A 14841-nucleotide genomic window follows, 5' to 3' on the forward strand; every position below is an offset into this window, starting at 1 on the left:
CCAAATACAATGTAAATGCTATGTAAATAGCTGTAAATACAATGTAAATGCTATGTAAATAGCTGTAAATACAATGTAAATGCTATGTAAATACAATGTAAATGCTACGTAAATAGCTGTAAATACAATGTAAATGCTACGTAAATAGCTGTAAATACAATGTAAATGCTACGTAAATAGCTGTAAATACAATGTAAATGCTATGTAAATTGTTGCCAGCACATGTGGCAAATTCCAGTTTTGCTTTTTGGAACTTGCTGGAATTTTTTTTTCTGAATATTTTCGGTCTGTGGTTGGTTGAATCTGCAGATGTGGAACCCACCAATATGAAGGGCCGACTAAGCATTTGACTAGAGAGGTGCTGTAGCATTTAGGAACAAAAATAGTCAGGGATTTGCCAAAATAGTGGATAAAGTTCATACGCATTTGAAGTCGGAAATGTTAGCAGTTACACAGCGTGACAATTCACTGCAGGGACCTTAACCACCCTGACGCGCCACATATTTTCTTGCATTGTCGTAGCTAATGGAATCTTCCTCTTCACCTAGCCTGAAGACTGGAGTAATTTCTGACTCAACACTTTCCTTTATTCCCCATATCCAAGCAACTACCAAACCCCACTGGATTCTACCAACACCCACTACACTACATCCACATTTTCTACCTCAAAACCAAAGAAGGGACACAGATCCTTATGCTTCCCCAACAGCCGCCTGAGGGAGAGCGCACCATGAGGCCAGCCTCTGTTCGTGACAGAGTAGCCTACAGCAAACTTACAAGAATCGGTTCTTTACACTTATCCTCCAGTAGAAATAGCACGTAGTCAGGAATGCCGATGGGCAAGACAGAGAGGCCCTCCACATACCCTTAGATGACCCGGGAAAGGGTCTCAAGAGCAACAAACCAAACTTTCTCTGTTTTTCTCTATCCTGTCCCCTCACCCTCATCATTTTTATTGCTTTATTCTTTTATTTATATAAGCTGTGTGGGTGGGTGAACACAGTTTCAACATTTTTCATAGCAGAATACAATTCATAAATTATTTTGGATGACCTACTGACTTGTATTAGGAGAAATAATTGAGAGTTGCACATATACCTGGCATATATGTCAAATGAATGGTAACACGTAAACCTATTAAATTTGAAAACTTTCTGAGTAGTCTAGAAATTCTGCTCTTAAACTGACAATTGTCTAAGCATGTTACGTCAGACACTTTATCAGGCTACTTAAATTTATAGCTTCATTTCTTTAAAAGTCTTTAGGTTGTGCATATTAGATTGTCCTTGTTCAATAACAGAACGTATAATTTTAAATTAGAAAATCTTCTTTTTTGAAGTGTGAACATAATCACATAGAAGTGATGACATTTTTATCATTCTTTAGTAACTTGAAGTAAACATTCCAGTATATTTTTTTATAATTAACTTTAAAAAATTAGCGCTTAGTTTAAAAGGTGCTTTTTATGCCAGTTTTTTGCTTGAAAAAATTAATATGGCCTAACCTATGTGCTGAAAAAATGGATTTATAATGGAAAAGTTGACACATTTAAATGTAAACTGGGTTTAATTTCAGAAAAATTAACATCGTATTCTTCAGCTATAATAGGTTTAAAGGATAAATTAATGGCCTCAAAAAATTACCAACTGGCATTCTAAGAGTCATTCCTCCATAGATGTTTCATATTCAGCATATGTAAGTTTGACAAGATATGATTAACTTAAGACTTTATTAGCTTTTGTCTAAAAGATCAAGCTAATGTAAATGCAGCTGGCTGTCAGAGGCTCCAAACTGAGGTAACAGACAGTAAAATTACATTGTACAAGGAAACAAGCCATAGAAGAGAGCTAGAATTTGAAATCAATTTTTCCTAATACTTGTAAGCTGTTCATGTACTCTTAAGTATTTTTCTGTTGTCATCAAAACATTCCACTCAGAATAAGCTCTAGATATAGATATAGATATAGATATAGATATATCAAAGTCTATGCGCAGAAACTTTCCCACCTGGATATTAGTTAAAGGCTAAGAAAATTTGATGCACAGTTTTTTGTTGTTGTTTTTTTTAAAAAAACATGTCTTTGAATTGGTTCTTTCCTTGTGGTTAAGGCTGGCAAGACTGTCTAGTTGCTGTTTGTCAGCTCCTTTGCTGTGCATTTGGTGTCTGTATTTTATTATTTAAGTGCTAAGTAAATAAAATATTAAACAGAATTATGAATACCACTGATTATTCATGCACTATACATTTTCCTTAATCCAATTCAGATTACGGAACTTGTACTTATTTAACTGAGTTCATTTTACAGTTTTCAATTTAGAAAAATTCTGTCTCCACGCAACTTTTCTGCAGCACAAATCATGATAAATGATAACACATGGCTCATTTGCAGCCGTGATGCAACAGGTGGGCAGTTTTGTGTGTTCAAATACCCCTTTCAGTAAAACCTTAACATCACTTAAGTTTCTTTCCAACCTACACTGACATAACTTGAACTAAACCACGAAGTTGGTCAACAGTACCTTCACTGCGCCATTCTCATGCATGGTGATGCAGTTATCGGCATCTTCTGAAAGCTGGTACAAGGCTTGGGCTGTCGCTCTGTGCACGTTGGTGTCATTTGATTTCAGGTACCGCACTAATGGAGCCACTGCCTTGTGCTCGCCAAAGGCCACTCTGTTTCTGCCCCACATACAGCAACGTGAAATGGCTTCTGCTAGATGACGTCTCAGTGTATCATCATTCTGCACAAGGAGCATGGATTATGGTATGTGCATAATGACCCTGTGATACTTTTGCTCTAGGTGTTTATTACACACTGGCTGCTCAGGTGGTGTCTTGCTGGGAACTAGTATTCCGGTGGGTCACCAATGCATCAAGGTTCAATCCTGCATTTTCTTTTTATGAACTGAGTGGAGTGCATGCAGGTAAAGGCAATCAGGTGTCTGCCATTAGTTATTTGCTCAAGGCTCAATTTCCTTTTGAGCAAGTCTACTCACAACGCAGAGCTACAGATCAGCGAGTGGCCAAGTAATAAAAACAACTAAGGAGTACTGGACACTCTTAAGGGAGCCTGCCAGATAAGTGGGGGAAGTGGATTAATTCTACCTCTTCACCTTAGGAATACTTCCACATCAGGAATACACCTTGGTTCCCAAGAGGGAGAAGACAATGCAGCAGACGAGGACAGGTTTTGAGTCTGCCATTTTCCTTTCTGTATTGTTTACGCAGACCACATACTTCTTTCTGGATGTAATTACCTCATACAGATATAATACAACTGAATAACACCATAATTTTCTGTCTATTAATTGTACTGTTCTCTTGATTCAGGTCACAACTTGGTGTCCTTAACTGAAACTGGCAGATATTCTCAGGAATTTAGTATCAGACTGGCCCAAAAGTCTTCTAGACCAAGCAGGCTTCCAATCATTGAATTTCTGCTCCACGACTTTTCTGCCAAGTTCAAGCTATGCTCAAATACCTCTGGTCATGGTGAAGTCATTATCTCTCAAGCCTGCTTGTTCTATCTGGCACAACTCTGGGTAAACAATACAGCGATTGCCAAAACCTTCTAGCTCAAGAATGCCATCGACCCAAGCTTGCTAAGCTGGGAGAGGAGCATTTAACTTCTAAAGTTGGCATGAACAATTATCTTAAGGCTCGTAATAACGACGATGGTGATGATTTCAGTTTGAAATATACTTTCACATTTATTAGTCTCAGAGAAACTAAAATGAATTCACTAAAATCTCATACCTCACAAGTGACAGATATTAAACTTGAATCCAGGTCTCTGGATTTTAAGCTCATTGTTTTTGCTACTACACCGTGATATCTTATGACAATATACATTTTGAAATAAAAAGATACATTACTTACTGTATTTGCTAGTTTGGACAATAAAGGGACAACTCCATGATCTGTGATAACAGCTAAATTTTCTTGATCTTTTGCTATATTGGTAATAGCAGCACATACACTCGCCAAAACTTCTTTATTATCTGATTTCAGTAAATTGACAACAAGTTCCAAACCACCAACAAAGGAACGAACCATCTCTCCAGCATCCTAGGTAACAATAGAAATAAAGATGATATCAAAAATAAACCTATGTTTAGCATTTTTTTTTAAAAGCACAAAGTAATGATAAGGCTGTGAGGTATACCTTCGGCGTGAAAAAAATTCAATTTATATGTCATATATTTACATGTTATGTTATACACACATACATACATGTAGGTATGTATGTACAACACATACACAGAGACAGGTCCGTTTCCACAAATGTGTATTGAACAACTATTACGTGAGAGTCACTGTGATAACTACTGGGGATATAGAAGTTAACAAAACACATTGAGTCTTATTATTGCAGTAGTTATGTTCTATTAAATCATCACAGAAACAGAATTAGCTAATACTGAACCATTGCTACTAGGGGAGATACAGGGCTAGCTTCCTGCAAGCCTCTGGTCACATTGTCACGAACTGATCAAAATATAACCTTGTTTTATGTGTGCTTCTGTTTAAAGACATCTCATTTCATATGCGTTAATTCATTAACATGGAACCCATAGACAATATACACTGTAACTCATGCCTGAATGAAGCTTATCTAGCACATGTATTTTCTCCATAAGGCATATCACAGCTTTCTTGCACTTAGGAACACTAGACTGCACTTCAGTACTATGCATGGGGGCCATTTTCAACAGTGAAACCAACAAAAAACACAGAAATGTGGAAAACGTGGCACTAAGCAGACTGCACAACGGAGCCTTACTGATGGTCCAAGGGCGGAGACAAGCGGGCAGAGCACCAGCTTGCTCAACCCCCACTGAGACTGAGTGTGTCGGGCAACTTAAAATTGTACTTTTCTGTGCATGTCCAAGAATGGCAGAGAAAGTGCCCTGAGTGCTGATTTGGGAGTTACGAAAAATGTGAGCAAGTAGGTGACTCCCCAGATAGAATCCGGGAACAACATGGACTGACTGTGAATACTCTTTAGCCACCACGTTGCTACAACCTAGTGGGGAAGATGGGCATTAGGAAGCTACAAGTAGACCGAGTAGCGTTAATGGGGAAGAGGGAAAGACACTACAAATACGTGTGACAAGGGACTCTTGGCTGGTGTAAAGATTCAAGGAGTGCCCCTCCACCATGATGTTTGCCAGCTGAGACCTCAGGGGTGAGGGGTTATCCAGTGTGAAGGAGATTCTGGGTGAGGAACCGAGAGTGGGAGACAAGGTACTTTTTTCTAGGTCAGGATGGTTAGAGCATAAAATAGGAGAGGGATAATGGGAGACCATAAGACTCGCTTCGGTGGCATTCGAAAGCCGCTGAAGAGGCTTATTAACTGTGTGGGGAAGCAGGAGAGGCGATTTTCTCCATTTTGCCTCACGGAAGGTCCCTCAAGATTGCAGGGTTGGGGCAAAGAATGGTGTTCGGGACTCAGGCTGTTTCACAAGTTCAGGTAACAGGTGGTGGTGGTTTGGAGGAGGTGATGGTCCAGCCTGGAGAGAAGGGTGTGGACTTGTGAGGGTTAACTGGAGAAGATAAGGACGAGTGACTCAATTCCCATGCTTCTGACTTGCCCTAGTGGTGTTGATAATGTTGGAAAGTGGGGTTTTGTTTTGTTTTCTTGGTGTGGGAAAGGGTGGTGTTAGGTAACAGAAGAAGTACCCACAAGACATTTAAGTGGAGGGTTCCACTTAAGGAGTCAGTTGGCTTTGCGGCTCTGGGGCTCAGGAGTGAACACCAGGCTAGAGGTAGAGACTTGGAAGTCATCAGCATAAAGACCGTAACTGAGGTAGTGAGAAAAAGCGGGCTTTCTGTCCCGGTATGGCCATGTGGGCAGAGACAAGGAATTTGTCAGAGGAACCTGGAGATAGATGGCGAAACAGAAACCCCACCTCCCCTGGTGCTGGACAGCGGCTGCGTGATGTCCACCAATTACCTGGCTCCGTGGTTTTCTCAAACAACAGAAATTCACATCTTTTGAGCATCAACTATATGTCAGGCACTTTGTGCATAAATTATCTCAGTTAAACCTCCAAATAACCATGCAAAGTAGATACTGTTTTTCCATTTTTGATTTTAAAAACTGAGGTTCAAAGATGTTCAATCTCATAAACTAGATTGTATCACTCATGACGGCAGGGGCCATGCCTCAGTAAACTCCGTGATCCTTATAAATCATGAATCTGATCTACTCATCCCCATACCTCCCCAGTCCTTCCATAGCTCCCCCACCCTTAGGATAAAATCCCAACTCCACACATGCTTTACAGCCCTTCCCAGTGCACCCTTGGGTTCCCTGCCTCGCCCTCCCTAACTTGAGCCCCTTTCCCCAGCCCCACACACACCCTAAGCCAGTGGCTCCCCAGAGGAGCTAACAGCCAGAATCTTGAAATGTTCTCTGAGAATGTAGTTCAGCAAGTCTGGGCTGGGGCCTATAAAAAAAAAAATCTGATTCTTTAAAAACTCTCCTGGTGAGTCTGAACTTCAACCAGTATTGGAAGCACTATTTATGCACTAGTCCTTCGTTTTACGTCCTCAGATGTGCTGCCTGCGTGTCTCCATGCCTTTGCACGTGCCCTTTTGTCTGCTTTCCTGTTGGCTTGGGGATTCCTACACATCCTCAGCTACTAGCTAATGTGCCATTTTCTTCGGGAAGCCTTTCCTGAACCTCAAGTCTGAGCTAAGCTGCTCCTCCTATAACACCTGGTTCTTCTCTGTTTATTTTTTTATTTTTTAATTTATTTTATTTATTATCTATTTTGGGGTCTTAGTTGCTGTGTGCGGGCTTTCTCTAGTTGCGGCGAGCAGGGGCCACTCTTTGCTGGGGTGCCTGGGCCTCTCACTGTGGTGGCTTCTCCCATAGAGAAGCATGGGCCCTAGGCGCGTGGGCTTCAGTAGTTGCAGCACACAGGCTCAGTAGTTGTGGCTTGCAGGCTCTAGAGCGCAGGCTCAGTAGCTGTGGCGCACAGGCCTAGCTGCTCCGCGGCATGCTGGATCTTCCCGGACCAGGGCCCAAACCCGCGTCCCCTGCATTGGCAGGCGGACTCTCAACTACTGTGCCACCAGGGAAGTCCCTCTTCTCTGTTTATGATACTCTATGCAGTATTAGCTTATCTGTTTGCCTTTGACCTTGAACTGTAAGTTCCAGGAGGGCAGGGACTCTGTCTGTCTAGCTCAGTGTTATATGTCCAGTGCCTAAGCCAGTTTCTAACAGTGAGTACATGCTCAATTAACATTTACTGAATTTGATTACATGCAACCTTGCAGCTATGGAAGGAAAATTTTCACTGAGGGTATAACAAACCAAACTAAGCTTCTAGGAAATGATGAAGGAAGGGCCTAAGTCAGGTTCTTCCCAATTTTAAGGGCAAAGCGTCTTTGTCCACAACATGTTGCCTCTCCTGATTGCTAGGTGACATGGTATCAGCAATATTGGTGGGCTTGTTCTCAATGTCAAATTTAAATATAATTTCTGATAGTTAGGACACACTTCCTAATTCTGATGTATCAATAAAATTATTTTGACAATATTTAATTGCCATTTTTTCTAAAATTCTACAATAAAGGTTTTTAAGTAAAATACAAAAGAAATTATCCTTCTACATTGTCACCTTATTACACTTCTGTGCTCTAGGATGCAATCAGGTTAGAAGATTATAAATGTGAATTTATTAACCTCTGGTCAAACATCCAACTTAATTTCATTCAAATTACTCTTTGAGGTAGTACTTGGTAGTGGTAGTTGTAGTAGTATTTCCACCTTATAGATGAGAAGAACCTCAGAGAAATGAACTAATATGTGAAAAGAAAACTGATAAGCGGCAGAAGTGGGATTTGAATCCAGATATGCCCAACCTTTTCTAAGTGATGTTATATGCATCAATAATCTAATAAATTTATCAACTGTATAATTATCTAACAATTTTTTTCTTGAGAAAAAACTGGAGGAATTCCTGAAAGATGATGGTGGGCACAGTTTTTGAATCTCCCTATGGAAACAGAGCAAGTATTATAGCAAAACAAAAAAGGGACAACACATACAACAATATTCAGCAACTAGATATCTACACCAACCCCCCAATTCAAGCTGATCAGGACAAGTTACCAAGCGCTACAAAGCCCACATGCTCTAAGAAACTCTGAAATCTGCAGGGGAAAAGCAAAGGGAAACCAAATTGTCATTAGGTCACATTGGAAAGCTCAGGAACAGCAACAGAAGCTGGGAGCTGACTTTTCAGGCTCTGATGGATGGATAAGACTAAAATGACACACAGGTATGATGGTGCTAGAATGTTCTATAGGTCTGAGTCCCATGAATTCTTAAAACTGAAGCCCTGTCACAGGACAAAGCCAGCACTGAGGAGAAACTACTGGGGTTGCATCCTAATTGAACAAGGCAAGGGTAACAGGAAGAAGAGAAGAGAAAGTCCAGATAAAAGGAGGGCAAGAGAGCACAGGAGTCTGAGTCTACTCTCCATCACTGTGAAAGTAGCAGACATGGCATCCTAAGAACCATGAAATTAAAAATGCTACCCTGGCCCACATCTCTCTCCTAAAAGACCATGAAAACTCATTTCAATTAAAAATGCACTATATATAAAAAGACCACAGTCAATTTCCATTTGGAGTTACTACAAGAAAAAATGAAAAAAAGAAAATCATAGAAAGTATGATTAGAATTATTAAAGCTCACAAATTAGGTGATTAGTAAAAACCCATTTTTAAAGATCCACAAAAAGTTAGAAATAAAATTAAAATTAATTTTGGAAATAAAAAGTAAACTAGAAGTAACACAAGAATGAATAAACAAAATGGGAAATATCTTTAAATAAACAGAAGATGTGAAAACTCCAAAATGATGGAAAAAGAGCTAACAAAAACTTCAAGAGAACAAACAGGCAGAGAAAATCTAACATAGGTACAGTAAGAGCCCCCAAGAAGGAAACAAAGCAATACAAGACAGCAAAATTTTAAAAACTGTAATTCAAGAAAACTCTCTCCTGAAATAAATAAAACCCGAGAATATATTGAAAGGTCACTCAATATACCAGGGAAAACTGGCCCAGAATTGGCTAACATAAAGACAAATACTAGTACAACTGCTGGACAGTAATAAAACAGAAAAAGATTCTTTGGTCTTCCAGGCAAAAAGACCAAGGCACTTCTAAAGAAAATAATAAGCTATTATCCTTAGACTTTCCAACAACAATGGTTTATGCAAAGGAAAAGAAAGTAACGTGTGAGCTACTCAAGAGAAAATGTGAAGCAAGGTTCTAACTTCCAAAAGTTTGAAGCCCAATGACCTTCAAGGATAAAACTGTTATAAACATGGATGACTTCAGGGAGTGATGCTAACACAGGCCCTTCCTGAGGCACCTACTTGGGAATGAGTGTCAGACCTCCAAAAAGACTAGAAAGACGTTGACAAAGGGACAGAAGATTTCTTAAAATCCTTTACTGGCTTCATTTCCTTCAGGATCAGGTCTAAATGACATTCACGTATTTTCCCAACCTCTTCTTTCCCATACTCTTTTGCATAAGCTATATTCCGGCCTCTAGGATTATTGCTGTTCCCGACGTACCATGTTCTTTTATATCTTTGACCAAGTTATTTTCTTTACCTGGAGTTTAGCCCTACCAAACTACAAACTCCTACTCAGCTCTGAAAACTCTGACTCATCTTTTAATAGCAGCTTAAATAACAGCTCCTCCATGAAAATGTCCCCACTCCCCTTCTCAGTGTTGGTCACCCCCTGCCTTCCATATTCTTTTCGATGGTTTTGTCCAAAAACCCATTTCCTCATCCTCTCGTGTTTACAAAGTCTTTTTTTTGCAATATATTCTTTTTATATGTTATTTAATAAATATATGACTATATTTTCACATATAATAGAATTTTAATAAAGATAAAATCAAATAAAACAACTATATTTTAGATAGAATTTGTAATCAGTTTTAGTTTTTATTTTTAATTAATTTTTATTGGAGTATAGTTGCTTTACAATGTTGTGTTAGCTTCTACTGCATAGCAAAAGAAATCAGCCAAGTCTTGATTTTGTTCGGTTGTCTAATTCTCACAGACAAGCATCAGGAGAGAGCATCTCTAACCCCAGAGGCCTAAACCTATCCTAGAAGTCGCCTTCCCCTTGCCAATGATTTGCTTAGGGGTGGCCTAGATATGGCCCAGTTGTGGCTAATGACTTCTGAGATGACAACTCAGAAATCTTCTGGAAAAGTTTTCCTATTTATAACAACACTGAGAATGGCAGAACAGAAAGAGGACAAGAGCCTGGTCCTTGAAGACACCGTTGAGCGGTTGAATCAGCTCATCCTAAAATCCGATTTGGCTACTGAAAACCAAAGGCATCTGTAGCTCTTTACTTTTCATCATACTGCAATGATTTTCTCATGGGTCCTCCCCCCATTAACGTGTGAGTTCTTCAAGAGCAGAGACACCTGGTCTTGTTCTTTGACTCTCACTTGGGATGTTGTCTGGTGTCTGTCACTCAGAGGACTTTCAATAAATGTTTGCTGAATTATGAAAAAATAAGGGGACTATAACTTTAAGATACTTAACCACAATCACAAACACTAAAAAGAAAAGAGTGTTATTAGCTCTGTAAGATGGAGTGTAAATGGATCAGATCACTTAGCCTCCCATTCTAGTGACTTCCTGGTTCTCTCACTGCTTTATCAGTGGATCCCGTGAGCCACAGCACTGGGGCAGCGGGGGGAAGAATAACGAGAGTGATCGCACCTGCCTCTGATCCAAGAACTTCCTGAGGTGCATGGTAAGAGACCCAGCGAGCCAGTGTCAGCGAGGTCGTGGGCGTGGCTCACCAAGGTCTCCTAACGTTTCTAATCTGTGGGACAGTGAAGTGTTACACTCAAGCCTACAAGCCCCTCCAAAGTTTATTTGTTTTGAAGGTGAGATTCTTTCTTTCTTTTTTTTTTCCTTTTTAGCTTTAAAGATTTTAGACACATGACTTCTTGCCTCACATAGTTTCTCTGGAAAGGAAGACAGTATATTTGAGGATGGAAAAAGTAATTATTCCACCAAGACTGTCTTTCACTAAATGCTAAGCAGCTGGGAAATCCACCACATTTCCCACCTTCTCATGTGTCTTAATAACTAGTCTTTGCCAACTTCACCAGTGGTACAATATGGGTTATAGACAATTCAAATACTTACCTGTAATGGAAAAATCTTTAATAATAATAATGATAATAGTAATAATAGTAATAGTAAAAAAAAGAAAGAGAAAGACAAATACCATATGATATGACTTATATGTGGAATCTAAAATATGACACAAATGAACTTATCTATGAAACAAAAACAGAATCACGGACATAGAGAACAGACTGGTGGTTGCCAGGGGGAAGAGGTTGGGGGAAGGATGGAGTGGGAGGATGGGGTTAGTAGATGTGAGCTTTTATATATAGAATGGATAAACAACAAGGTCGTACTGTATAGCACAGGGAACTATATGCAGTATCCTGTGATAAACCATAATGGAAAAGAATATGACAAAAGGAATGTAAATATATATGTGTGTGTGTATAACTGAATCACCTCACTGTGCAGAAGTAATTAACGTCACACTGTAAATCAACCATACTGAAATAAAAATAATAGTAATACAATAACAACAGCCTAATTCTTTTGCAGTTTACAAAGGACTCCTGCATACATTATCTCATCTGATGCTCACAGCTCTGCCTTAAGAAGACATGACATCCTCATTTTATAGATAGGAAGGCTAAACGTTCCTAAAGGTTCATGCACAATGAGTGACAAAACTAAAAAGCAACTTTAGAACTCCTGATTTCTCATTTAGTGTCTTTTCACTGCACACTGTGTGTTTGGACTTGGAAGTGCCAACAGTTGAAGTTGTCACATTACAGTTAGTTTATAAACAGTCAGAAGAAGCTTCCCAATTTAGAGAGTTAATAATTCCAAAAGAGATGAAGCTATTTTGCCAATGACATTTCCCAAGACAAACAAAAACCATAATTGAAAAAGAGGAATATGAAACACCTTCATGCTGCTATCAAAGTAAAGCTTAAGTGGTTGAATAAGTAGGAAAAGATGTCAAGTTCAAATTAAACAAAATTAAGTCATATACACAAATGTGATGAAAATATAAACTAGCAAAATATTTTTGGTTAAAATTCAACTGGTAGGGGGCTTCCGGGAAGATGGCGGAAGAGTAAGACGCGGAGATCACCTTCCTCCCCACAGATACACCAGAAATACATCTACACGTGGAACAGCTCCTACAGAACACCTACTGAACGCTGGCAGAAAACCTCAGACCTCCCAAAAGGCAAGAAACCCCCCACGTACCTGGGTAGGGCAAAAGAAAAAAAAAGAATAAACAGACAAAAGAATAGGGATGGGACCAAAAAAAGAATAAACAGACAAAAGAATAGGGATGGGACCTGCACCAGTGGGAGGGAGCCGTGAAGGAGGGAAGGTTTTCACAGACTAGGAGCCCCTTCGTGGGCGGAGACTGCGGGTGGCGGAGGTGGGAGCTTCGGAGCCGCGGAGGAGAGCACAGCCACAGGGGTGAGAAGGGCAAAGCGGGGAGATTCCCGCACAGAGGATCGGTGCCGACCGGCACTCAGCAGCCCCAGAGGCTTGTCTGCTCACCCGCCGGGGTGGGCGGGGCTGGGAGCCCAGATTCGGGCTTTGGTCGGAGCGCAGGGAGGGGACGGGTTGGCGGCGCGAATACAGCCTGCAGGGGTTAGTGCGCCACGGCTGGCCGGGAGGGAGTCCGGGAAAAAGTCAGGAGCTGCCGAAGAGGCAAGAGACTTTTTCTTCCCTCTTTGTTTCCTGGTGCGTGAGGAGAGGGGATTAAGAGCGCCGCTTAAAGGAGCCCCAGAGACGGGCGCGAGCCGCGGCTAAAAGCGCGGACCCCAGAGACGGGCAGGAGACGCTAAGGCTGCTGCTGCCGCCACCAAGAAGCCTGTGTGCGAGCACAGGTCACTATCCACACCCGCTTCCGGGGAGCCTGTGCAGCCCGCCACTGCCAGGGTCCCGGGATCCAGGAACAACTTCCCCGGGAGAACTCACCGCGCGCCTCAGGCTGCTGCAACGTCACGCCGGCCTCTGCCGCCGCAGGCCCGCCCCGCACTCCGTGCCCCTCCCTCCCCCCGGGCTGAGTGAGCCAGAGCCCCCGAATCAGCGGCTCCTTTAACCCCGTCCTGTCTGAGCGAAGAACAGACGCCTTCAGGCAACCTACACACAGAGGCGGGGCCCAATCCAAAGCTGAGCCCCGGGAGCTGTGCGAACAAAGAGAAAGGGAAATCTCTCCCAGCAGCCTCAGAAGCAGCGGATTAAAGCTCCACAATCAACTTGATGTACCTGCATCTGTGGAATACCTGAATACACAACGAATCATCCCAAACTGAGGAGGTGGACTTTGAGAGCAAGATTTATGCTGTATAGCTTTGCTACCACCATTTGTCCTAGGGTTCTATCCGTCCTTTTTTCTTAATAATTATTTTATTTTAATAACTTTATTATACTTTATCTTACTTTATTTTATTTTACTTTATATTCTTTTTTATCTTCCCTCCCTCCTTCCTTCCTTCCTCCGTCCCTCCCTCTCTCCATCCCTCCTTTCTTTCTACTTTTACCAATTTTTTCTTTCTTTTTCTCCCTTTTATTCTGAACCGTGTGGATGAAAGGCTCTTGCTGCTACGGCCAGGAGTCAGAGCTGTGCCTCTGAGGTGGGAGAGCCAACTTCAGGACACTGGTCCACAAGAGACCTCCCAGCTCCACATAATATCAAACGGCAAAAATCTCCCAGAGATCTCCATCTCAACACCAGCACCCAGCTTCACTCAACGACCAGCAAGCTACAGTGCTGGACATCCTATGCCAAACAAGTAGCAAGACAGGAACACAACCCCACCCATTAGCAGAGAGGCTGCCTAAAGTCATAGTAAGTCCACAGACACCCCAAAACACACCACCAGATGTGGACCTGCCCACCAGAAAGACAAGATCCAGCCTCATCCACCAGAACACAGGCACTAGTCCCCCCCACCAGGAAGCCTACACAACCCACTGAACCAACTTGAGCCACTGGGGACAGAAACCAAAACCAACGGGAACTACGAACCTGCAGCCTGCAAAAAGGAGACCCCAAACACAGTAAGAGAAGCAAAATGAGAAGACAGAAAAACACACAGCAGATGAAGGAGCAAGATAAAAACCCATCAGACCTAACAAATGAAGAGGAAATAGGCAGTCTATCTGAAAAAGAATTCAGAATAATGATAGTAAAGATGATCCAAACTCTTGGAAATAGAATAGACAAAATGCAAGAAATTAACAAGGACCTAGAAGAACTAAAGATGAAACAACGATGAACAATGCAATAAATGAAATTAAAAATACTCTAGGTGGGATCAATAGCAGAATAACTGAGGCAGAAGAACAGATAAGTGACCTGGAAGATAAAGTAGTGGAAATAACCACTGCAGAACAGAATAAAGAAAACAGAATGAAAAGAACTGAAGGCAGTCTCAGAGACCTCAGGAACAACATTAAACACACCAACATTCGAATTATATGGGTTCCAGAAGAAGAAGAGAAAAAGAAAGGGACTGAGAAAATATTTGAAGAGATTATAGTTGAAAACTTCCCTAATATGAGAAAGGAAATAGTTAATCAGGTCCAGAAAGCACAGAGAGTCCCATACAGGATAAATCCAAGGAGAAATACGCCAAGACACATATTAATCAAACTGTCAAAAATTAAATACAAAGAAAGCATATTAAAAGCAGCAAGGGAAAAACAACAAATA

The 14841-nt window shown here is 41.2% G+C and overlaps 1 protein-coding gene across 5 annotated transcripts in view; it reads right to left on the reverse strand.

Moving 5' to 3' along the window:
* The window catches only part of ARMC4 (armadillo repeat containing 4), a 189425-nt gene that overhangs the window by 67243 nt on the left and 107341 nt on the right, over positions 1-14841 (reverse strand). For 4 of the 5 annotated variants that reach the window (XM_029239707.1, XM_029239708.1, XM_029239709.1 and 1 more), the window contains 2 exons: positions 3881-4069; positions 2521-2742 (listed from right to left, as the gene is read on the reverse strand). The exons of the other annotated variant lie outside the window; for it this stretch is intronic. In XM_029239707.1, coding sequence (XP_029095540.1) covers positions 2521-2742; positions 3881-4069 — 411 coding nt within the window. The remainder of the gene's footprint in view (positions 1-2520; positions 2743-3880; positions 4070-14841) is intronic. 5 annotated transcript variants of the gene reach the window in all.

Source organism: Monodon monoceros, unplaced genomic scaffold, assembly GCF_005190385.1.
Source record: "Monodon monoceros isolate NGI ecotype Baffin Bay Population unplaced genomic scaffold, NGI_Narwhal_1 Super_Scaffold_21, whole genome shotgun sequence".
In the NCBI taxonomy this organism is placed as follows: domain Eukaryota; kingdom Metazoa; phylum Chordata; class Mammalia; order Artiodactyla; family Monodontidae; genus Monodon; species Monodon monoceros.